At 34.6% G+C, this 24,776-nt stretch overlaps 1 protein-coding gene across 8 annotated transcripts in view; it reads right to left on the reverse strand.

Moving 5' to 3' along the window:
* Positions 1–3,004: 3,004 nt before the first annotated feature.
* The window catches only part of COBLL1 (cordon-bleu WH2 repeat protein like 1), a 141,583-nt gene continuing 119,811 nt past the window's right edge, over positions 3,005–24,776 (reverse strand). For 6 of the 8 annotated variants that reach the window (XM_074363797.1, XM_074363795.1, XM_045507656.2 and 3 more), the window contains 8 exons: positions 23,954–24,107; positions 23,409–23,483; positions 22,087–22,206; positions 17,962–18,196; positions 16,851–16,945; positions 11,545–13,223; positions 9,525–9,701; positions 3,005–4,284 (listed from right to left, as the gene is read on the reverse strand). In XM_074363797.1, coding sequence (XP_074219898.1) covers positions 4,198–4,284; positions 9,525–9,701; positions 11,545–13,223; positions 16,851–16,945; positions 17,962–18,196; positions 22,087–22,206; positions 23,409–23,483; positions 23,954–24,107 — 2,622 coding nt within the window. In that variant the 3' untranslated portion in view covers positions 3,005–4,197. The remainder of the gene's footprint in view (positions 4,285–9,524; positions 9,702–11,544; positions 13,224–16,850; positions 16,946–17,961; positions 18,197–22,086; positions 22,207–23,408; positions 23,484–23,953; positions 24,108–24,776) is intronic. The other 2 variants (XM_074363794.1, XM_074363796.1) reach the window with 2 other exon arrangements.

Consider the following 24,776-nt stretch of genomic DNA (forward strand, 5'->3'; position numbering starts at 1 on the left):
AGATCATTCAGCCAACTCCGAGGTGTTTCTCACCGCAGCATTTTAGGCACAGGAAGAGCAAGCAAAAACATGCAAACTTTGAGATCTAGTCTCAGAACTGGCATTTTCATCTCATTCTATTTGTCACAAAACCTGCTTCTATGGGTTGCGAAATGGGCTCTATCTCTTTAGTGGGAGGAAGTGCAGTCATGTGGCAAAAGGTGTGGATGCAGGTGAGGTGAAGAATCAGGGCCATCACTGTCATCTGCACAAGGGGTGGGTAAGAATAAATTGGGAGGGAAAGAAGTTGCTTGTTTCAAAACTGTAAGTTTGGAATTGTAGCACTTCCTCTTCAAGATGAGTAATTTGCAAGACTTCCAAGTGAATTTCTCCAGTTTGTGAAGCAGAAATGCCAACAGTTCTACACAAATTACCAGAATGTTTCACAATTCCTCTCAAAATACCTGTCAGAAAAGCTCTTTTGAGAGAGCACATGGTGGCATTTTTTCTTGCCATAAACAAAATCTATCTACCCCTATAAAGAGTCTGAGGTGTTAAGGATAAAAACTTGCAGGAAAGTGGTAACATTTAAGAGAAAAGGAAAACCAACTGAAGATCCAGAACAAGTAGGTTACTATTTAAGTATCCCTTGAAATCAAGCACCATTTTCTCCAGCTTTTGCAAAGTTTGGCCATCGGAAAGAGCAGACTGGAAATCAGATGTGGGGTTCTGCCACTTGTCTGGTTGCGTGACCTTTGTAAAGTAGCAATTTCTTTGTGTACTTTTTTATTGTTCCCTGTGTGGATCACATAACAAAAATTCTGTGTAAACTCTAAAACGCCAGATTAGCAATTCTTACATCAAAAATAATCTAAGAAAAACATTCAATCCATGGAAATCTTTGTTGTGACCCCTGATTGCAAAGCTCCCTTTTTTTTCATTTATCAAAGTCAGTAGATTTTAAAATGAGTTTGATTCTTAGCGCTTGTGTGTGTGTGTGTGTGTGTGTTGTGTTTTGTTTTTTGTCTCTACTGGTGGTGGACAGAAATGAACTGGCACAAGGCCAATAACTATCAGTGGGACTCTTTTAAGTATCAGTGATACTCTGGTCTCATTCAAGGACTTGGAGCTAGAAGCAGAGTGTGGATTCTGCTATCTCAGGTGGCCAAGGCCAAATCCGATCTTAAAATGGGAGGGAAGGTCACTCTTCAGGAGGATGGGAAATATATTAGATAAATAGTACCTGTTTGCTTATGGTACTATTAAAAATAGGTAGCTTTTTAAAATGAGCTATGTGCCAAACAACTAACCAATAGAATCTGGATAATTTGAAAATATGTACTATAAGAAAAAAAGGATAAGCAAGATGCTTAGATGCCAAAAATTAAATACGGAAATTTAAAGTTGATTCTAAATCAATCCTTGTCTTAATTTTGCTATTACTTAAGGACATGAGTAGTGAAAACTATGTCTCAAATTTCTTTCCCAATTGAGTAGAGGGAAGTTTTCCTACTGAAATACTGTGGCTAAGGCAACTTTTTCAGAATGTATGTGTATTAATGGTTTATGTGCATATCCCCCTAATCCTGTGTGACCTTTAAAAGACATTTTAATTACAAACTATCGCAAGTATGCTAAAATCTGGAGTAAAACTTGTGTTTAAACCACTGTTTATAAAAAGAAAATACTGCCAACACAGTTGATGACTCCCGTAAATCTCCCCAATCCAATCTTCATTTCTTGATTCCCACTAGTAAACCTGTTTATTTTTTCTATATTTACAGTCATAATATATAGTGTCACTTTGCGTATTTTATATTTTATACAACTGGTATCATAAAAAAAAGCATTGTTCCACAACTTGCTTTTCTTATTATTTTTGAGATGTATCCATTTGAGATGTTGTTATGCATAGTTCTAGTTTGTTCAATTTTAACTGTTGTACAGAAATCTGTTATATAAATATAGTACCAACATTGACTGCTGGTTAGGACTCCTTTCTGGTCTTTTAAAAATATTCATGGCAGCCTTGAATCTGTCTCCTTAAGTACATACATAAGTACTTCTGTAAGGTAACAAGGTAAGAGATCTTTAAGCTTGCTAGATGTTGCAAATTTGATGGTTGTGCTGTGTATTTTCCCCACTAACAATGAGTTTGTTTTGTTGTCCTTGACAAGTTGTCATTTTGAAACTTACATTTTTACTAATTTGATGGGTGTGATATAATATACTTCCTTTTGTTTTTATCTTGTATTTCCTTGATTATTAGTGAAGAGTATTTTTTCCAGATGTTTGGCCTTTCAGATTTCCTCTTGTAAGGAATAACTCTTCTTTTTTCAGTGTGTGCATATTTCTATTGGATAGACTTCTCATGAGTTTTAGGAATTTTTACATTTTCACAAATTAACCCTTGTATATATTAAAAACATCTTACTTATAACCTTTCACTTTTATAGTACTTAATATACATATAAATTTTAAATTTTAATATTTTTAAATGTATCAAATCTTTTATTACTGTGTCTTTTTGCCCTATTTAAATAGTTTTCCTGTGCTAAGGTACGAAAAATGTTGAATATATCCATCTAAGTTTTTAAAGTACTATTTTTAAGAGTTGTCTTTAACTCAAATATTTATTTATGGTTTGAGGTAGAGGTTCAAATTTACTTTCCAAGTGGATAATCAAACACAGTTTTTTAAGAAGTTGCCACTTTTCCTATTGGTTTATAATGACATAACATAGGTTTCAATATATGAGGTTCTTCAAGTCTGATTCAAGAAACTAGCAGCAACATGTAACTTTTAATGTGTACTTGCCATGTGTCAGGAACTCTGCTAAGCATTTTACATGCTTAGATCATAAATTGTGGAGTTAGAACGCCTGGCTTATGTACACTAGAAGCGCTGATAAATGGTAGGTCTTACTATTACTTGTTTATTTAGTGGCTGATAGAGATGTATTCATCAGGTGAAATACACAAATATACTGATAGACACAAACTGCATTTTAAAAAAAAGCATCCCAAATATATAACTTGCTTTTATTAAACAGGGGGAAAAAAATCAAGACATTTTTCCAAAGAGGCAGATATCCCAGTAGCTTTAGTAAAAACCAACCTAACATCGGTTTGTTTGTTTGACAAAGCTTTTAGAACAAGTGAGCAATTAGATTCTTAAAGCAGGAACAGAACATCAACAAGCTCTAGGCCCCAGAACAAGTTATAAGCCAACAAATCAGGCATTGTTTTCCTTAACAGTTTTAGCTTTAATGTAAATATATATTATTATTTAGAATATTAGCGTTTGAACTGCATAGTTTTATCACTGTAATTAAAACCAGGATTCCTAAAACCTCCAAGTAGCCTTTGAAGTTTTCCAATATGGACATTAACCCCTATTGCTCCCTACATATCGAATTTGAAATAATTGTCACAAAATATCAACATTTTCACAAGAAGATTTTTAAGGTTTCTGGCACATAAAATGTGTAATCTGTGTGACAATAATATCGTAATTATATACAGAAAATATTTAAAATTCTCCTTGTGCAATTTAAGTTCTAAAGATTAAAAAACTAAGTGTGTCCATGTTAATAAAATATTAAAATAGTATGAATTTCTATAAACTTGACACTGATTTTGTAATTACATAAAGAACACACAAGATAAGACTTGTTCACTAAGTGATTCATCACTGAAATTAACTGTTAAACTGAATATGCTTGATCATTAGTTTTCTAGATCATACTTTCAGCACAAAGAGGCTTTAAATATAACTTAAACATTTCCAATTAAACTGTAACATTGAGGCAGCAAATGTCAGATCTATGCCTAGCTATTTATGTGTCACACAAATAGAAGTCTATGAATCTTAATTTATCCTTTTGTCTAAGTCACCATTGTAGAGAATATGTCAATAAGTGAAATCAACAAAAGGTAACTATTTCTCTTTTGAAAAAAATGAAAGTCCTTAACACCTTGTCTTAAAGTTCTAAAGCAGCATATTCAGCTCTTAAGGCAAAAAAAGGCCAAAAACATTATTATAAATTATAAATTCTAGTAATTCTTCCTCTGGCATTAGAAGCCACAACACAAATTCTTATGCTTTAATAGATAATATATTAGTGTACATCTGAATATACATTTGCCAACATTCTCCGTTAGTATGAAGCTGTTCTGTGAAGGAGAGGTGCTGAAGTGCAGTATGGTGGGGCAAATTTTAATGGCCATCCTGGGCACCAGAAGACATGGAATGGCTGAGTCTTGACCTTCCGTTCACAGATACTGTAGTTGAGGGAACAGTAACCTGAGAAGGAAGAAACACACTTTGCACACATCAATTTAACATGGGAGAGCTGTCTGATTTTCAGTTTTCAACAATTACATTTTAACTTTTGCTTAATGGTAAATGCTAACATTTAGTATTTATTATTCAACAAATTTCAAATAATCAAGGATAAATGTTCATTCTACCATGAAATTAAAAATGAGAGAATTGTTATTTCCACAACAAACAAGTTAAATAATCCATTAACACATCTTAGTCTTTACAAAATTACCAAATCAACTCAAAGGACAAGAGCACAAACAGACTGCAGGCCAAGCTGTTAAAGTGCATTTTTAGCTAGATTAATTCTGGCTTCCCCAAAGTACCGAGGAGAATGCAGAAAAAGAAAGTGAATTCCACAAAGCAGTGAATTCTGCAGTTTTTGTATTGATGACACATATTAACTTGAAGTTACCGTCCCAGGTACCTCTTATGTATAAGAAAAAATAGCTTTGGTTTTTAAAATGCCTTCCTAAAGGGCTAAAAAAAAGTCAAATCTATAACTGCTATGCCAAAACAACTGCAGGATGGAAAGGAGGTTTCTTCCCTAGTAAATAAACCATCTTCCAAACTTCTACGGCAAAGTTTCCTATTGACAAACTATAAGTGAACAAAAACCCTAAAATAAAATTTCCTAAATAGCTTGAAATTCCAAGAATGTAAAAGAAAATCATCTTGATTCTGAATAGTAAATAGGTATAATATTTTGAAATATATATATAAAGTATGACCTTATTTTAAGAAAAACGGTTTATGTCTAGATTATATTTTGACTTAGTTTAGTTTTATAACCAAACATTATCCTCTTCCCACCACAAGAAAACTGAAGTACAAAAAGCCACAGATTCTGCTAGCAAGGGAGTAAGTTAGTGAAAAGGAAAAGAAAACTGGCAAATTTAGTTTGGCTTTGGTTTCCTGGTGCTTCAGTTCTTGCCTTTTACTAAACAAAGATTGTTCATCTTAACTAACCAATTTTCTTGACTGTCTTATGAAACTGGGATGGAGCAGAGCAGAGTGGCTGACACTATCCACCTGAAAGAAAATAGCTAAGAAGAAAAGTTGCCAACAGTATCTGCACCCTGTTCAGTATTCATGTGGGGTTTCTTTCCAAGTACAGTCGACAAACTGACAGGTAATGACTTTTTGTTATGTAACACTGGTCCAAAAATTCTATGCGTGAGGGGTTCTTTTTGTAATTCTTGCCAACATTACAGTTTTCATATTCTTTGTCAAGTAAAAGAGAGAAAATTTGGTTTAAGCTTTTCAAAAACATTCTGATGGTTCTAAATGTCTAGAAGTAGCACCATTTATAGAGTGAAAAACTAGAATCCAGTTAAAAGTCTACCAATATAGAACAAATAAGCTATAGTTCATTCACATAGTCAAATACTATGTAGTCTTAAAAGAACAGGATAGATATGTATGTAATGAAATGGGAAGTTTCCAAGAGACATGTTTATGAATGTTTTACAGAAGATTCCATTTTTATTAGAAAAACTAAATATTTATATATTACAAAAGCGGTCCAAAAGGTCACACTGTACTCTATCAAAAGCAATTACTCTGGGGGGAAGTGGTATTTTGTTTGATGTTTAAGAAATCGTTTACTTAACTTTCAAACACGAGAAGATATCATTAGAATATTATTCTATGAATTTTTTGAGGTCAGAGAACTTGCTATTTTAATGCCACTTTGTACCCACTTCATACTCATGTTTACTTTAGTGCCTGGCACAGTGTAGTTCAATGACTATTTCTTGAACGGAATAAGGTAAGTTTTTATGAACATTTATAAAGTAAAAAAGTATTGCTTGAATTTTTAGAACAATGATTACTGGACACTCGTAATAAAGATATTTTTAAAAACTAACATTTAAGAATTTACTGCTGTGAGCATCTTCTAGTTGACTATCTACCCTTGAAGTTTAAGGAATTTTCAGGAATATTCACATAGCTTTCATACTCCCATAAGGAGCAATAACTATGAAACTATCCTTTATTTTTACTTTAAAAATATATAGAAAGAAGAAAATATATATAGAAAGAGCTGCCAACCTGAAACACTTGGATTGCTCAAATTCAAACCAAAGAACTACGAATAAAAAGCAGACTAATTAAACAAACAAAACAAGCCAGCAAGATTCTGGGTGACTTACCCAGGTTTCTTCTTCCCTTCAGATTTCTATCTAAAGATAAATTTCACTTTCTGAGGAAACACTCAATACCAAGTACTAACTATCATTTGTCAGTTTATTTTCAGACTTTATTTTTACAAACTTTTATTCTCCTTGTAATAGTGGAATAACCTGAGTAAATGAAGCACCATCAAGAACTGAAAACAGCCAAAGAAATTCTTATGTCAACACAAGTCAATGATAATAGATGACTTAGTCTGTCTTCCTCTCTGAAAACAATTTTGCTGATTCATATACACCTGAACATCAAACACAAAAATACTGTGCTAGATTTATGGATGCTTTATATGAAGACAAGACAAATCACTGTGACTATATGGGTGTCGAGTCAGGGTAAGGTATGAGGAAAAAGCTTTAAGAAACATGAAAAAACATGGCATGTTCATGACTGCATTTACACCAGAGCAATCAACTAGACAGTTGATTCATATTAGAACAATTATTATAATGAAGGTTAATTGCTTGGGTATGAACAAGAGCCATAAGGCAGGTTGGTACCTGGAGTTAAATTGAACATTTGGGTGCCAAAATACAGGGAAACACGGAGCCAACTTTCTGATGAACAATCTAAACTCACTGTCAAAATCACTGGAGATTTTATTTGGCACCGTAACTGTTGTTCTATAAAAGAAATGTTAGAATTTAAAACAAACCAGGAGAAATGTTCAGTACAGGACAGAAATATGAGGCTTAAGCAGAGATCACAAGAAATGAGACCTTTCTTGTGTCCATTCCTACAACATTCTGCAATTTTTTGAAATATAATAATGCATGCATTACCAAATAATATTAGTTAGTTTTGCATGTATATTTTTATGTCTCTATCTACATTGTTTAGTGTATTTTTTCAGATTTATTGCTACTTGATAGTCCATTCTCTGAATATACTACTATTCTATTTTTGGATAATATTATGGTTATCTGTGTTGGGAGCTATTATAAACAACCTTCCACGAATATTCTTGTATGTGAGTCTCGGTACATAACAACGCATCTGTAGGGCATATAACTAGAGGTGAAGGTGCTGATCATGGAGTGTGGATATCATGAACTTTACTGGACCCTGAGTCTACCTTTAGTGGAAGAAAAGGGATTATGTAATGAGTTTTCATTAAACAGAATTTAGGAGCTGGCATTATGTAGAGTCAGAACTATCAATAACCTCCTACTGAAAGAAAATTTAGACTCAATAGAACCTAAAGTAATGAGTTATAAACAGGATACAATTATAGGATCATCACTTAGTGCCTGCTTTCTGTTGTTGATTCACATCCAGCTCTTTCTGGAAGCACTGTGAGTTTTATATGTGAAGAGGCTGCCAAATCAGCCCATAACACACCAAGCATACAGCTGCTTGCCAGTACAATACTGTTGGCCGGAAAGGCATGTCCAACTTAATGCACTGTTTTCTGCAATTAGTTCATTGAAACTGATTATTAAATCCACTGACTTAATACAAAGATACTGAGATTATTTTCTGTTCTCCTGTGGGCTGGATGTACCACTGTTTCTCAGTCCCAGACTATAAACAACCAGAAGGTAGAGGCTTCATTTTATTCAATTTTGTATCCCTGGTAATGTTTGGTGTTTTTTTGCATTAAGAAAAGATGCTTATCAAATTTACTGAATTGAGAAAACTTTAAACTGGAAGTGACTGGTTTGAACCTTATCCTTAATTTACAATATTATAAATAATTATTTTCATAAATGAGGATGTACAATGTTTTTTTTTTACAGGGGCATATAGTCCCCACAAAAATATAAATCTCATGACCTGTGAAATACCAAATTTTTTTTGCTGCCTGGCACCTAAATTCAAACTCTACAACCAATCTATGAAATTCATACTTAATCCCCTAAATTATTCCTTCATGTTTCCTCCACTCCTAAGAGCAAGCAATCTCTTGCCTTGTCTCTTGTCTCTATGTGGGCCCAGATGGGAGTGCCAAGTCCTCCATGAAAACGGCTGTCATTCACAGCTCCACCGAAACCTACGTGGGATGCTGGCTAGCCAGGCAAGGCTGGCCGTGTAGATGTGCCCGGAGGCCTTCCCCTTTCTATCTTTGCAGCATTCCTGTTCCTTCGCAGATTTCATTTCTGTTGAGTTCAGTGTTTTGCTCAACAAGTCTCTTACTCTTCTCTAAATAGCTTCTAAAATGATTAGAAAAGCAATTCACAAAATGAAATGCCTAGGGAGTCAGTGAAATAATAAGTACTTTTCTTGTCTCGGGTGTTGAGGAAATTGCAACCAAGATGACTAAGGGAAGAACAAGAAAGACATTTAGGGAGACATAGCCTCTGGGCAGTCCAAGTGATGATGCCAGACGCAGGGCTTTACCACGTCCTCTTTCAGAGGATGGAGGCGACAAAGGGAGGAAATTCATCTACAGATAATTCCCTGTGATGCTTTTTGGTGTTTGCCCAAGAAGGAGCACACCTCCTTGCTCTCCTACATCTCAGGAAGGAGAATCTGGACTCCTGCAGGGCATTATTAAGATCTGAATCTCTGCATTAGGTCTCATCTGAATTCTCTAGATTTTCCCTACATTTTTTGGATTAACCTATAAAACTCCCCACCCGCACTGCAACCACTCACTCCCACGTACGGTCATAACTTGGATCACTGGGAGCTATGACTGAAAACTTGCAGACTCCTACAATAGCGCAGCTTTTCTGGAATAAAGGAGGGATTTTCTTTTGCACAGAATCTCTCTTGCTGTGGTAACACAATTTCTTAAAATAAGAGTCCAGAGCACTGTCTATATATAGTTAGATAATAACGAGCAAAACTCGTGTTCTGCACCTGGCCTATGTTTTGGAAAATAGACCTGACATATTTTTAAGTATGTGTAATACTCTGGACTCTCTCAGCTTATACTTCAAAAATGACCGCTTGACATAAAAGAGTACCTTCTGGCATATTCCCTATTCAGATTTAAAAGCCAGAAAACAATTCCCCCTAAGTATTAGTTTGACAGTGTTGAAAATAAACCCCCTGTCACCCATCTGATAAAGAAAACTTACCCTTTTCAATTTGGCAGCAGCCTCTCCAGAACGAATTGCAGTCAGCAAACTCTGTCGGATCTGTTCTGGGTCAGAGCTTTGGAATGTTGAAGAATTTTGTCTCTTAAGGGTGAACGATGGGCAGTCAGTTGGAGATGGTATTTGGGGATTCTGTTCATTATGTGTAGAATTATTTTCCTATAAAAATAAATGTGAAATATTTATACGAACACCAAGTGAAGAATGGGCCATTATTCAAAACATTTTCATCATCAAAAGCTCTAAGCATCACTATTTGCCACAGTGGTGTTTTAGGCACAGCTCTATTTCCTCTTCCACTGAGTTATCTCTGCTGCCAGAGCTCAGCTGGAAGATGAAGGCATTATTTGCCTTCATTTGAACTCAAGAGGCTAAGGAAGAAAAGTGATACCTCTCATTGTTTCATGAATACAGTGGTAATTTTACTGTCTTTGAGTCAAATAATGCTGATATCTCCAATGGAGTTGGCTAGAAGAGCCAAAGTAATAATAAACAATTGAACAGTCTAAAAAATAACCGATTTGCATAATGCCAATATATTAGGGTTGTGAAATTATTTTTGACCATACAAATGGACCAATATTGGCAATTCATATTGGAGGAATCTAACATATCTTCTAATAAAGGAATATTAATGACTATGTCACATGTAACAGCTTATTTTGTGTTTCTGGAAGTCACGTGAACTCAGTGATAGCCACGTTTTATTTCTCCCATGAGACTAAAAATAAATATTAGGAATTTCCAAATTTAAGAATCAAAAATTTAATTAAACTTCATAGGAAGGAATATTTAGTAACTGATTTTACTGGCAACTGTATTCAAACTTAAAAATGTCTTTTTCAAACTGCCAAGTAAATATCTTTACAAAAGATGAGCTAAACAGAGCTCAGACAATGGCTCAAAAACTATTATCTAAATCAAGCTTCTGTTGTTTAGAAATGATATTCCATTCTAAGAAAAACTACAGGCTTTATTCCCAAGAATTAATCTCTATATCATATATCTCTCCCGGACATTATATTAAAGTAATAAACATAAATGTGAAATATATGAAGCAACATTCTTCAAGGTAGATACTGCTTTAAAATTATGGGAAAATCTTTACTTGGCAATATGGTTAATGCTCTGTTACTCTGGGAATGTTTGAAAAAATAGTAAAAATACTTCTGGAACTGTCATACAAATATGAAAGTATTCTTTAAACACTATCAGAGTAAAAGTATACAATGTAAGTATTTTTTTAAGAAATTGCATGGGGGTTATCATAATTCGTACTGGGAATTTCATCATTTCCTTTCACTATTTGAATCTAGCACATCATATCACTCAGTTGACCAAACACAAAGTCAACAAACCCCCCGTTTTTTTGTACCTTACTAAGGTTAGATGGTGGCTAAGGGATATTTTGGTCAACATACATATAACTTGAAAGTTGACACTGAATTAATAAAATGGGGAATTAAGAAAATTACATATTTAAACTCTGGTTTCAATTTAAAATATTTATATATAACAATGGTAAGCTAAGGTTGAGTGTATACGATAGAAAACATGTAGCTGAGAAATGTTTGGTTATTTTATCTAGTCTGATGTTGCTATGTTTCTTTTAATTAAAACTATTTTATTATGGAGACTTGGAGAAGAAAATAAACCAGAATATCCAGAAGAGTCTTAAATAAATTGAGATAAGCAAAACAGAAAAATAGAGTTTAAACTAGAACCCTATACACATTTACAAGCAAAGAAACTTTAAAATATTTGCTAAAACTGCAATTATATAATGATGCTCTTATAGTAATGATCAAGTTACATGAGTTATAGTAATTCTGAGTAAATAATCAGATTCTATGTATTACCACTCTTTTTTTTTAACAGTAGCTTGATAGTGGATTAATATGAATTCAGAGTTAAGTTACAAACATACCAACAAACATACTTGTTAACCCCATTTAAACCCTGTTCTGTAAGACTCCCTTATTTTTAAAAAGGTTACATTTACCTTATCACTCACACCTAGTTGTGGGACGTCCACAAGTGTATGTACGGAAGGAATCTTCCCTTCCTCTGAGTCAGTTGGAGTTTGCGAGTGTGCGCCCCAGGCCTCTTCACTGCACGACTCCTTACGGGCTTTGCTGAAAGACTGTGACCGTTTCACCACAGCGAGGGCAAACGGTGAAGGAGCAGAGCCGGAATATGGTCGAGGGGTACAAAACGTTTTCAGAGCCTTCAGATTCAGTGCTGCTGACTGACTCCCAGGAAGAGGAACAGGTTTGGGAGCTACTGGAGGGGGAGAGGCTACGGGTGGGGGAGAGGCTGCGGGAGGAGGAGAGGCTGCGAGAGGAAGAGAGGCTACGGGAGGGGGAAACGCCATGGGAGGGGGAGACGCCATGGGAGGGGGAGAGGCTTCAGTAGTCTGACTGCTGTCAACTGTGTGTTTAATGTGGGGCTGTGGAGGACAGTGAGTTGTTTTACTTAAGGGGGAAAGAGCTGGCTCTGGAGGAGGTATTGTATCCCTTTCCACCTCTTTCTTTGTTAATTCTTTTGGTGTAGGATTAGGCACAGGTTGAACACTCTTGGCAGCTGCAGATGTCACATAGTGACCTGAAACTCTCTTTTGCATCTGCAAGAAAAAAGAACTTGGTTTGGCCTGGGGATTTGAAACCCGAGATTTACGTTTTGACTCCAAAATATTGTTTATATCTTCCAAGTTTGGCACAAAAGGAGCCGTGCCGGTGTCTCTCATCATTCTAGGAGTAGGTTTCAGAGGATTCGCCATCATGCTGAGAGGCATGCTCTCCACGCTTTGCACCTGATGTTCTGTTTTTAGGGTAGGCTTTGGTTTCAGGTCTGCCTGTGGCTCCTTTGGGCTTTCAGAAATGACCAGATCTTCTGTTTGGATTGCAGTTTCCTTCACATTCTCATGAGTGTCCTTTTTCCCTAAAGCATGTATTTCTTGATCATTTTTATACCCTATGGTTTCAGATTCCCAATCTTTTGATATTTCTAGGGATCTGGGAGGCACTATTTTATAAGTAGTCATCCCAATTTTGGGTATGTACTCTCTTGTAATTTCATTCGAAGGTTTTGGCTTGGGATTGTAGTCTTGTCTGTAAAGTGGATAATTCTTTATATAAGAAGCAGCTGAATTTTTATCAGTCCCATCTACAGGAGGCAAAAGGTCATCATTACCATGTGCATAAACTGGATCTTTTATGGCTAGTTGATCTTCTGAATGTACAATTAGTGGGCCCTGACACTTGAATTCTCTTGAGGTATCTACAGAATCTTGAGGACTTAAAGATGAGTGTTGAGTTGACTTGTTGTTACTTGAAGTTTGTACACTTTCATCAACTTTGATGTCAGACGAATTATGATCTTGGTGATTCCCACTGAAACTGTCACAGGAAGGGACTGTCTGAATTGCTGCATCTTGCACTTTTGTCTTTTCGGCACTAGGTTGATTCAGTTTTTGATCTGGTATTGATGAAACAGCAAGATGATCTTCCTTGTAACTTCTAGCAGTATCAGTTTTATGTGCCTGATAGTTTGGTAGTCTGTTAACTTCCATGTCCACGTTGTTATTTTTGGCGACACCTCTTACATTGATTTCTGTTCTCACTCCATTTTTCATATTATCTTCTGTGTTTGTTGGAATGACAGTTATTTCATCTTGGTCTACTGAGAGAAAAAATGGTGAAGTATGTGAAAAGAGATAGAAAAACTTAAAGGTTTCAATGCCTGCCTCCCCCACACTGAAAAAGATTGGTTTGAATTCTACAGATAATTTTCAACTCACTAATTTTACAGAAATTACACAGGTAGTGGCATACAGAGAAAACAGCATGGGCTTTGCTATCGAGACTGAGTCTGGGATCTGGCTTGATTAATTACAACCTATGTGGCCATATCATGTTATTACTTAACCTCTCTGAGCCTCAGTTTGCTCAGATGTAAAAAGTGAAAATGTGTATTATATATATTATTTATTTAACATGCTTATTAGGATAGCATATTGCCCAGGAGACAGCTATGTTTCTTATTATAAGTAAAGACCGTATTTCAGTCATTGTTAAACATAACAAAAGACATTGACAAATTCAAAAAATGTATTTTTATTCTTCTGTTTTTTTCATTTTAATATACTGTCTTTTCTATAACCCCTACTTTATTTATATTTCATATCCAACATTAAAAGGGGAACAATCCCAGCAAATGCTATCCATTTTAATTAAGGCAGACAACAGAACCTTCCCTTTTAAGAGCTGAAATAAAAACAGAACCTAAGTTTACTGTTTTGTGTATTAGGTGTCCTGCTAGAGACTTTTAGAGAACTTTGTTTTCAGTCACAATATGGGTAGTTTCAACTACATGAAACAATCACGTGGGTTTTGATTTTTCTCTGCAAGAAAAAGTATCCTTATTTTTCTCATGACAGAATCCAGGTAGAGAAAACAAGCTCCCTCTCCCCAGCACTACTTTTCCTCTTAATTCTAATTCAGAACTCTTGAAAAGGAAACTCACTTGCCAGTGTCTAGGTTAACAAAGCAACAGTTGCCAGCCAATAGCATGATGGCAAAGAGTTGGACTGAGGCATCTGGAAGGAAACGCAGCTTTATGAACGTGCACGCGTGTCTTGTATTGAGCCAGGTGATTTATGTACTGTGCTCCTCTTGTCAAATGCCCTGAGGAATCCATTTTCCTGAATAACCAACTAGCCCTCATCTTCAAAATTCTCAGTGGCCTCTGCTTTCAGATATGAAAGTTTGCACAGCACAAGTGAAATGTGGGCCTTGGAAAACAAATTGTGAAAGGATATCAAGTATTTCTGTGTAGTTTTGTCATTAGTTTCATCTATAAGATAAAGTTCACTGCCTAAAATGTCATGAGCTATTTAAAATAGTTCCTTTATTCAAAAAAGAAGAAAAAAAAAAAAGGAAAAAAGGAAGATATGCATGCAAATAAAAATCATGTTGCCAGGTAAATTTGGATACAAATAATTTTTTAAAAGATCCTCATATTTTAAAACCCTGAGTAACTGCACAATTATTTGATTATGGTGGTTATATTTTATATTATGTTGCAAGGTTCCTGTATTAAATACATAATTCTAAAATGGAACTTTTATTCTTCCCAAATGAAATGCAACTGGATTATCAGAATATATATTGTCTATACAAGTGATTTCTTTTCTCAATGACTAATAATTATTAACTTCTGTGATTTATAAAATTAAGGACATGTGATTAGGAACCATGAAAGAGGCACAATTCTGCCCATGCTCTTATTTACTTGGTTCATAAGTGTTTTTAACACCTGTATGGAAATTAGTACACTCAATGCTGATATGAGCACAAAAGAAATTTAAAAAGTGGTCCCTGGCATCAGGAAATGGCCTAACTGTATTTCCTTCTCTCTTATTTCTAATTTTCTACCGAATATAGGTATTTTCCAAAAGAAAGTAAATCAACATAAAAAAAATATTTTAAATTAAATCCCCTGTAACAAACCCTAATTTGTTGGGGTTTTTTAGTTCTGAAGTTTTATTTTTCACACTTTCTGTGGGTTACACCTTCTTTACCATTGTCTAACTCTGAATTTCTCATCAAAATTTCAAAATTCTCAGTGATGTCAGGCCTGGACACCTAGAATCACTACTGAGTTTATTAGCTAGTCTATCCTCCTACAAACCTGATAATAATGCTAGAAATGTCCGTGGATAGGTCATTTTTCAGGAATGGCCAGTAGAGGGAGAAGGTATAGTTTGTACTATCCTGTCCTTCCTCCTACTCAAAACTGACACCAACATCAAAACCAGATGAAAGGATGGTTTGGGTAAGTGTACAGGGTAGGTTAAAAAAAGGAGAAAGACAAACAAAACCAGTTTAAGGATAACAAATTATTTTTAAAAATTACAAAACGTTGACAAACGTCATTGCAAATCAAGTGCAAATCAAAAGAAATGTTATTACAGAAATGTACTTGTGACCCTAGCACTAACATGATGCTTTAAAATCTTAGCAAAAATGATTTCATTTGACTATTTTAAAAAGGACACAGCTTTTAAATTATGATTTCTCAACAGAAATGCTATTGCCATCATAATATATACTGTTAAAAAAAATTGAGTCAAGAAGAAAAAAGGGGGAAATTATGTACAAATATGTAAGTTAGATCCTTGTGTCTCAGGATGGTATTGACCAAGGGAAAAATGAATCAGAGACCTACATATTCGAATTAACCAACTCATACCACATATATAAGATGATATATATCTATATCTATATTTACGTTTGGAAAAAAACATGGATTAGCCCAATATCACAAATACGAATATATATATTTCCCTATATTTTAACCTAGTTTTATATATTAACATACTAGATTGGACTATGAGAACTCATAAGCCACTTCCGTCATATTCCCTTATACAATTGTATACGTCTTGCACCTTCTATTTGTATAGCATCATTTATCTGAAATTCAATCCTAAATATATATATTTAACAATATCTCAGTATTCTGCTAGGTGCTATAAGGAATTCAAACAAAGTATCAGATATAAATTCTCCGATCCAAGACTGTCCAATCTAGTTGAGGAATCGAAACCAAAGAACTACATGGTTTCTAGTCATCAAGTAACAAAATAAGTGAAGTGGCAGGATTTGGATAACAGTTGAATGGCTGAAGATAGGTGGAAATGTATTTCCCAGGCAAAGATAAAAATGAGCATAGGCCTAACGACAGAACTGAGTGAAAGATACCATGAGAAAGAGAATAAACTCTTGGTTTGGGGGTGGGTAGTGGGAAATATTGGTACATAATGTTACATAAATTGATGGTTTGGGTCTGAAAAAAATCAGGCAGACAAGTTTCACCCAAGGTATAGCAAGTTGACTAGGAAGTAAAACAGGCTTGGACTAGGGAGTCAGTAGAAGAAAAAAAGAGAAATAGACCACAAGTGTGCACGGGGCATACATCTTTAAGACCTAAGTGAGATACCTTCTAAGATTTAACAACAGCAATGAAATTAGTACACATAGTGGTAAAAAGCACATTTTGGAGTGAACACATATAGAACACATACTGCCTGAGTTCAAATCTAAGGTCTGGATTGTGAGACCTCAACTGAGTTACACAGTATCTTTGTGGCTCAATCATCTGTAAAATGGGACTAAAGTGATAATACCCATAGCTGAGTTAATATACAAGATTACGTGAATTGACATATGTAAAGTGTTTAAGAAAGGTCCTTGGCACATAGTAAGTGCTATGAAAGTGTTAGCGATTAGTGCTTATAGAACTCACCGTTCTCCTGGTTTGGGCCCAGTGACTTCAAGTTTCTTACACTGTCAACCACCCTCTCTTCATTGCTTGCATTATACACCGTGATGTGCGGTCCACTGCAAAATATGACTATATGTTATACATTGATACTATTCAGACGCACATACACGTACATGATGAGAAAACAGGCAATAATTTCCAAAGACAGATGGGCTGAAATAATCATCTTTTTCTGCCAAATACTGGAAATTTAATGGCAAAGAAAAAAATACAACTGAGAGGAAATTCTGCTATGAAACATTAGTTTTCATATGGTGGCCCTGTTACAAAGAAAGATGTAAGAAGCTTGGTAAAATGGACATTTTCCCCAAAAGTGTCTTTTTGTTATTATTAATTATTTTTTAAAGAAAAAGGAACTACATGCAGTTTACCTTTAAAGACATTTTTCTTGCATCTGGCAAGGGCAGCTTCTGGCAAGTCAGAATGGATTGACCTCATTGTGTTTTTTGGTGATAGAAGAGTTTAATTTGGAGACAATCCCATGCATGTTATAGTAAAACCTTGATGAAAATAGTTTATTTTGCCTACTTGATTTCATCTTTATTCATGGTGTGGCATTTGTAACCTAATGTTAAGTGTACTGTACTATGACTTTTGATTCCTAGGACCAAGGGGAAAAAGCATTCTCTGCATCATAAAGTTGACTGTAAAAATAACATTAGTGATTTAACATCGTGTTCTAACAGGCAGAATTGTTTTGTATACCAGTTAGTAAAAATTCTTCAGGAGCATTTGGTGAAAATTGAAATCAAATAGTTAATTTAGGCCAAAAAGGTAATAAGCAAAACAAACACAACACAAAAACTCTAATATTCATAAAAAATAACTACATGTTGTGGTTTATCTAACACAGGGATACCAGAACTGGTAGCTTTGATTTTATTTTATTTTAAAACAATCACATATAAATAGATACTTTATGAATAAACATTTTTATAATGATGGTAAAAGGGTAACATACAAACTAAAGAAATGATTATGTTTGTGTTTAAAATATCAGTTGTATATTTCAGAAGACTAGTATCAATTAAACAAACCACCACCGGACACTTCTGGCATACAGACTACTTACTGTCCATCTGTGTTTCTAGTTTCTTGTTTTTCTTCTTTGGAGTTCTGTGAGGACTCTCCAGTATCACTGCCAAGGGCTGAGTCAGGATCGTTTTTCAGTGGACTTATTATATCAGTAGATCCAGTGGGAACGTCTGGCGACTTCACAGAAGTATGTTCAGTCTCATCCTTAGGCACTTCACTCAGTTCTTCCTTTTCATCTATCTCTTCAAGGCTGTAATCAGAGTTCATTCCAGCTGCAAAGAAATGAAGATATAGTCCTAAATATTAATTTTCCTCATTCGTCCTATGCAATCCTGGCAAGGAAGGAATTTTTAAAATAATAATTAGTTGGACTCTTAAATTCTGATTCAAAGCTAATATAGTAAAATACTTTTCTAATGGTGAATAAGTATGTTAAAATATAATCAGATTATCTCAGACATACATTTCTAAAAATAATATGGTGTCACTCTAAGTTTTATTTGTGGTAGGAAAGAAGAGGTTATTTAAGCTTATAAGCTTCAAGTTACATATCTCATTTAAGAATCTTTCAATTTAAATTATTTTACACTCATGTAGTAGCTTTAAATGTAAGTAACAAGTACACAAGATTTTTGTATCGGCTACAAGTGTACTTATATAAAGTTTGACTCAGTAGTTACCAGTATGCCTATGATTGAGAATTATCTGAGCATCTTTTAAAAATACTGATGCTCACACTCTACTCCACGTTTGTTAAATCAGAATCTCTGAAGGGTAGCACCAAGTTTTAAGGTTCTTCAGGTGATTCTAGTGTGCAACCGGGGTTAAAAGCCACTTACTTGGATGCTTAATATAATTTTAAAGATACAAGTCTACTTGTATCTTTAAGTATCTACTTGTATTCTATAAGAATTATACAATGAAGAATAATTTTAATTTCCACTCAGTTAGCTTCTCAGAGGCAACTTCCCTTAACAGTTTTTTCCTCTACATTATCAGAAAGTATAATGAGCAGATACGCATACTCACGTTTCCTTCTCTCTTTCTCTCTTGGTGGTTTATTTAATGTAAACGGAACTATACTATACCTGATGATTTCCACCAACTTTGTTTTCTCCACTTAACTGTATCTTAAAGATCGTCCCATATCAGAGTGTGTGTGTGTGTCTCTTTTCAATAGCTGTGGTTAATATTTCATTGTATAAAAATGTTTTATCATTATTTCTTAGCACTGACAACAAATGGCCAACTGGGTAAAAGAGAGGGAGACCTCCTAAGCAGTTAGTGTCCACAGTAGCTGTGAAAGTAAATTTAAACCAAAGAATGAGGTTCTGGATCTTTGCTTACGTATAATTCAATACTTCCACCTACATAATAGCAACTGAATGAAGTTTAATTTTACTACAACAGAGGGGGACAAAAGGTGGTATGGCCCTAGATTATAGTGATAAGCCCAGTTAGAAAATGTAATAAAAAGTTTGACATATTTGAAGAATATCTGAAATACTTAAAATGTCTTTAATCTTATTTTTAGGATCTTATTATAGATAAAAAAGTATGCTATTGGGCTTTATAATAAACAAATATGGGGAATTTTAATGACATTGTTGTAAATAAAAATAGATTCATATAAAAATATTAAAGAATTTGACTTTAATATATATAAATCTTTGACTTTATATATGTAAATCTTGTTTTATCATGACATGTGAAATAGGCATTTTGATACCAATGTATAATATTATGTCTTTATAATAAGTAGCCTATTGTACCTATATAGTAAGAGTATATTTATGTAACTTGAAATCTGTGTATTGAGAAAAATGAAAGGTAACTATAGTTTAGATGCAAATGTGTTTTATAAATGGCTCCTTGGTATATATTAAGCTCTTTTGAAAATTATAGTAACCTAGGTAACATTTAGCAAATTATCGATCTTTCTTCTGATTTCTCTCTTGACCATCACAAATGTTATAGAGATATACAACTTTAAGTATGAGGTCCTCTCTAAGAAACTGGTCTCAATTATTTAAAATATGAAGAATGAGTCACATTCTTCAAAAACCTTTTCAAATTACTTTTCTGGGGTTTTATAACTTAGTAGTTACAAGCATCATACAGAATTCTCTAAATATATATATATTTGAAATACATTCCTATCATTAAAGGTCTTACATAAGGCTGTGATTCTTCTAAAAAATTCTAATCATCCCAGAGAACTTTCACACTTTGCTGTTTGACTAGTTCAGATTTTCCCAAGCTTTATTAAATCAAGTTGGTTTTGTATGTGTTAACAGACTTATTCTATGGCCAAGTTTTAGGACTACAGCAACAACAAAAAGAAGTGGGGCTGTGAACACTGAATAATTTTCACAAATGTTATGTCGCAACTGTAATATTCCAGCTTCATATGTTCTAAAGGAAGAAAATTCACTTCTAAAGAACACAGAGTATCCAAAATCTTAGTGTAGTTTTAAGATATAACAACTTCAAAAGTATGTTTAAAAATTTTTAAAAAATCATTTGAAAGTGTAATTATTGAAATTCTTTTACAATTACTTAGCTTTATTTGAATATTTTTTATCTTAATTTTTCAGTCCCTCTAAAAGATTTGACTGAAACAAAAAATGAAATTAAAAAATTATTTAAAACTCACAAAATACAATATGTATAAAAGAAATTTAAATAATTAAACTTTCCAAAGATGTCTTTGTTAAGTTTGTAGCACTTGTAAGTTGTTAAAGCTTAAAATTGCACTAAGCCTTTTGGAATAGCTTGTATATTTTTCTTGGAGATGGTCAAAAGGGCTAAATTGTCTGACAAATACTACTCTTTGCTAAAACAGAATTGTTTTAAATCTAAACTCTGGTGAACTACTTTTTAACCAATTCATTCATTCAAAAAAAATGTTCACTGTGTCAGACACTATTATAGTTGCTGCCAGAGTTGTTTTCTCTTTCATTTTTAAAAACTGAGGTACAACTTATATTCAGTAAAATTCACCACTTTTGGAATACTTTATGGAATGTCCAGTTTTGATACACACACACATATGTCAAATACATATATGTCAAAACTTTGTGTGACCACCACACATAGATACAGAATAATTCCATCAGCCTCCAAAATCCCCCATGCCTCTTGGTAATCAGCTCCACCTTCTAACCCCTGTCAACAGTCATCCCTCTAGTTGTGCCTTTGCAAGAGTGTCATGTGAATGAAATATACCATGTAGCCATTGAAGTCTGGATTCCTTCACTTAACATAATGCATTTCAGATTCATCTATGTTGTTGTGTGTATTAATTATTTGTTGCTTTTTATGGGTAGGTTTTAGTATTCCAGTCTATGGACATACTACATTTTGTTTATCCATTCCTCAGTTTAGGAACATTAGATTATTTCTCATTTTAAGCAATTACAAATAAAAACTCTATAAAGACTCACATGGTGTTTGTATGCACATTGGTTTTCATTTCTCTTGGGAAAATTATTAGGAGTGGGATTTGTGGGTCATGTAGAAAATGAATCCTTGTTTTTATTTTTTTTAAAAACTCCTAAACTATTTTCTGAACTGGCCACACAATTCTTCATTCCTATAAGGGGTGTGTGATAGTATACTAATTTTAAATAACTGGTTTGAGATGATGAGGACCCCTTTCTGAGTCACTGAAAAATTGAGCGAAGTCACTTCTGATTGAATTCAAGTATTACCTAACTATAACGCTCTGCAATCTGGTAACAAAATAAGTCTAATAATTAAAATATAAAAATACCAATGTAAAGCAATACCATAGAAAATAAGCTGCATCTAGATAACAAAAGAGTAGTCCTATAAAGAAAAGATATATATGCATTTTTATATTTATATAGTTATACACTGAAAATCATAAAATTCAAACAGTTTTGCCAAAAAGCAAGCCAATAGAAGAGAAGCTGAAATCCTTCAGAGCCACTGATTTTACTCATTTTATATGTTGCCATATTTATCCACTATATGATTAGGAAAACATCAAACCCTAAAAAAAAGGTATAAAATGTCAAGTAAAAAGGGAGAGACTACTTTCGTTTTTTAACACAAGGAATCAACAAGTAACCAAGTCTGTATGTGATGACATCTGTCTGTCTTCACCAAAGCAGGCGGGGAAGTCCAGGTCACCTACACGGCAGAGATGCGGCGGCTGCCTCGGGGGTTGCAGGCCACTCGGGGAGGGGCGCCCCCGCCGGCAGCGTGGGGACAGCGCTCTGCTCGCGACCGGGGAGCCCAGGGCCAGGGGAGGCTTCTGCCAAAGAAGTAAAAGCTGTGGAAATAGCACTTAGACAACAGGGTCAAGGCAAATAGAGATCTTGAAAAGGATTTTGGAAGAAATCAGATTTGTTAGCTCACCGTTAGCCACGCATGAAACAAGAAGCGGGAAAAGGGGAAAGAGGGAAGAGAAGGAGACATAGCTATCAAGCAAAGTGTTAACAGCAGCCACTTTTCTCTAATACTTCAGAACCTTGTCATTTCATTTACCTAGTTTGATATTATTTAGTAGATTTCCTTTGTGAAACAGAATGGTATCATCGATACTACTCTGGGTAAGACTTGAGAAAAATCATTACTCATCATCTAATAACAGTGTTTTTAATCACAGAGGAAAGGAGAATTCTATGTCAAATTTCTAAAATTTCTTAAATTTCTAAGTATCAACTAAGGGTTAAAGATTCAGGAGCATTTGGGTGCTTCTGAGTTTTCCTGTATTTGTGAATATGAATGATAAAAATGAGGTAGTTATATTAAGAAATTTTCCTACCTATCAAAATATCCCCTTGCTGAAGTATGATACAGTAATTTCTATTTTTGATTAAACATTAGGCTGTCATATTCATTTACATCTAACTTTAAGGATTAAGAAACTTTATCATACTTATTCTTAAAATAGTTACTAATAGCTATTATTAAAAAATTAGGAAATAGGATTAGATTCAATTTATTTTAAACTGGCGTTTCATGTATTTCGAGAGACTCTAAAACAAAACCATACAATAGAAAATACTGCATAATAAATACTTACCACGAGGTTAGTACACTATGAATTCATACCTAGGACAGTTGCAGAAAGGGTGCTTTACACCTCCATGTAAGGTTTCTCCTGAACACACCAAGGTACATTCCTAAGATGTGTCATTCCTCTTAGGTAGAAGGTTAGTGAATGGTGACCTGACACTGCATGCGGAAAAGCAGGAGACCATGTAGACCATGTAGGAAAAGTACTCAAGGAACATCACAGAACTGAACTTTTGATTTCTGTATCCAACATTCTGAACTTGGCTTGGGGGCGGGGGGGGGGGGGAGTTTACTTCATAATATACAACATTTGGGAAATGGAGTCAAAACATCTGTGTCTCTTTCATATTCAGAGCATTACAACTAGATTCATTCCTCATCTATCCCGGAAGTGCTTTCTCAGTAGGTACATGATGCGGAATAAAGGTGCCATACCCGGGCTAGACAGGCCCTCAGGAAGGCTGGCTTCCAAGACACTGTCTGTAGGAACTGCAGGTACTGACTGCCCAGCTAGAAGACAGAAGAAACACAACTTATGAGCAAGTCACATTCACAAATGAAACAATTCCTCAGTAGCTTAACTTAGTAATTTTTATATAATTCAGAAAGAGATAGCCGTAACCTTGTTAGAAGCCATTTTACTGTCCAGCTGTGATACAACTAAAATCTACTTTCCCCATTCCTACATTCCAATCCTGAAAGGCAGTATCTTTCTGAACAGATTCACAAATTATAACATGCTCATTTTAGGATAATGGAGCTGTACAATTTTTTCATTTTATTTTGTTACGTTGCAGATTTTAAAAAGAGAATAATCAAGGACTATCTAAATATTATTGTTGAAATCAATTAAAAGCCTAGGATTAAGTACTATTATTATTTAATAAAGAGGCTTAATTTATGATCTGTTATTTCTACTGTCTACTGTATATTAAAAAAAAACAGCAGAAACGTAATGTTAACGGGGAAAGTGCCATTACCAGTCACGTGACTATTTTCATCACTTTGTTGCAGAGGTATTTTGGAGGGTGGAGAAGGTGCTTTCCGCTTTGTCCTTTTCAAAGATGAATTCCCAGTGGATGTGCTACTGAGCTGCAGAGAGCCTGTCCTCACTCTGCTTGCTCTGCAGGGATTCTGTGGAAAACAAAATGACCAAACATAATCTCTATTTAGAAATGAACAGCAAACTTTAGAAAGACACTGACCTTTATATCAAACACATCATATGCCAATATGGAACACAATGGCCATTCATTCAAAAAGCATTTATGGAGTATCTGCCCTGTGCCAGAAATGGATATGTAAAGAAAAATAAAATATGGTCCTTCTCAAGAAAGGTAGGCTAGAGTGGGAGGCTGTCATGTCAACAACTAATTAAAATGTAGAAGACTCATGGGCAACACAGTTAAAAACTAACTTTCAAAGAAAAATCTGGAGAAAACATTGAATGTAAATTAAAAAGGGGAAGAATATTTGTACATTAAGACTGGTTTGATTAATCTTTATCTTTTAGCAAAGTATCTCAATGACAAACATTTCAAAAATCTATATGTCTACCCAAGGCAAGGTCATTTGAGGTTGTCGGCTCCGTACACAGTAACACTCACACTCATAGCATGTGACTGTCAGCAGGCTGGCGGGTGCCTCCTGGCCCACTGCCCTGTCACCTTGCTCTTTCCCTTTACAACAAACCTGCTTCAAAGAGTTATTCATAGCTTTTGTCTCCAGTTTCTCATCTTCCACTTGAAACCCTTCAGTCAGACTTTTCCCACCCTTTGATCCATTAAAACTGTTCCTATCTGT

This window comes from Camelus bactrianus, chromosome 5, assembly GCF_048773025.1.
Source record: "Camelus bactrianus isolate YW-2024 breed Bactrian camel chromosome 5, ASM4877302v1, whole genome shotgun sequence".
Classification (NCBI taxonomy): Eukaryota; Metazoa; Chordata; class Mammalia; order Artiodactyla; family Camelidae; genus Camelus; species Camelus bactrianus.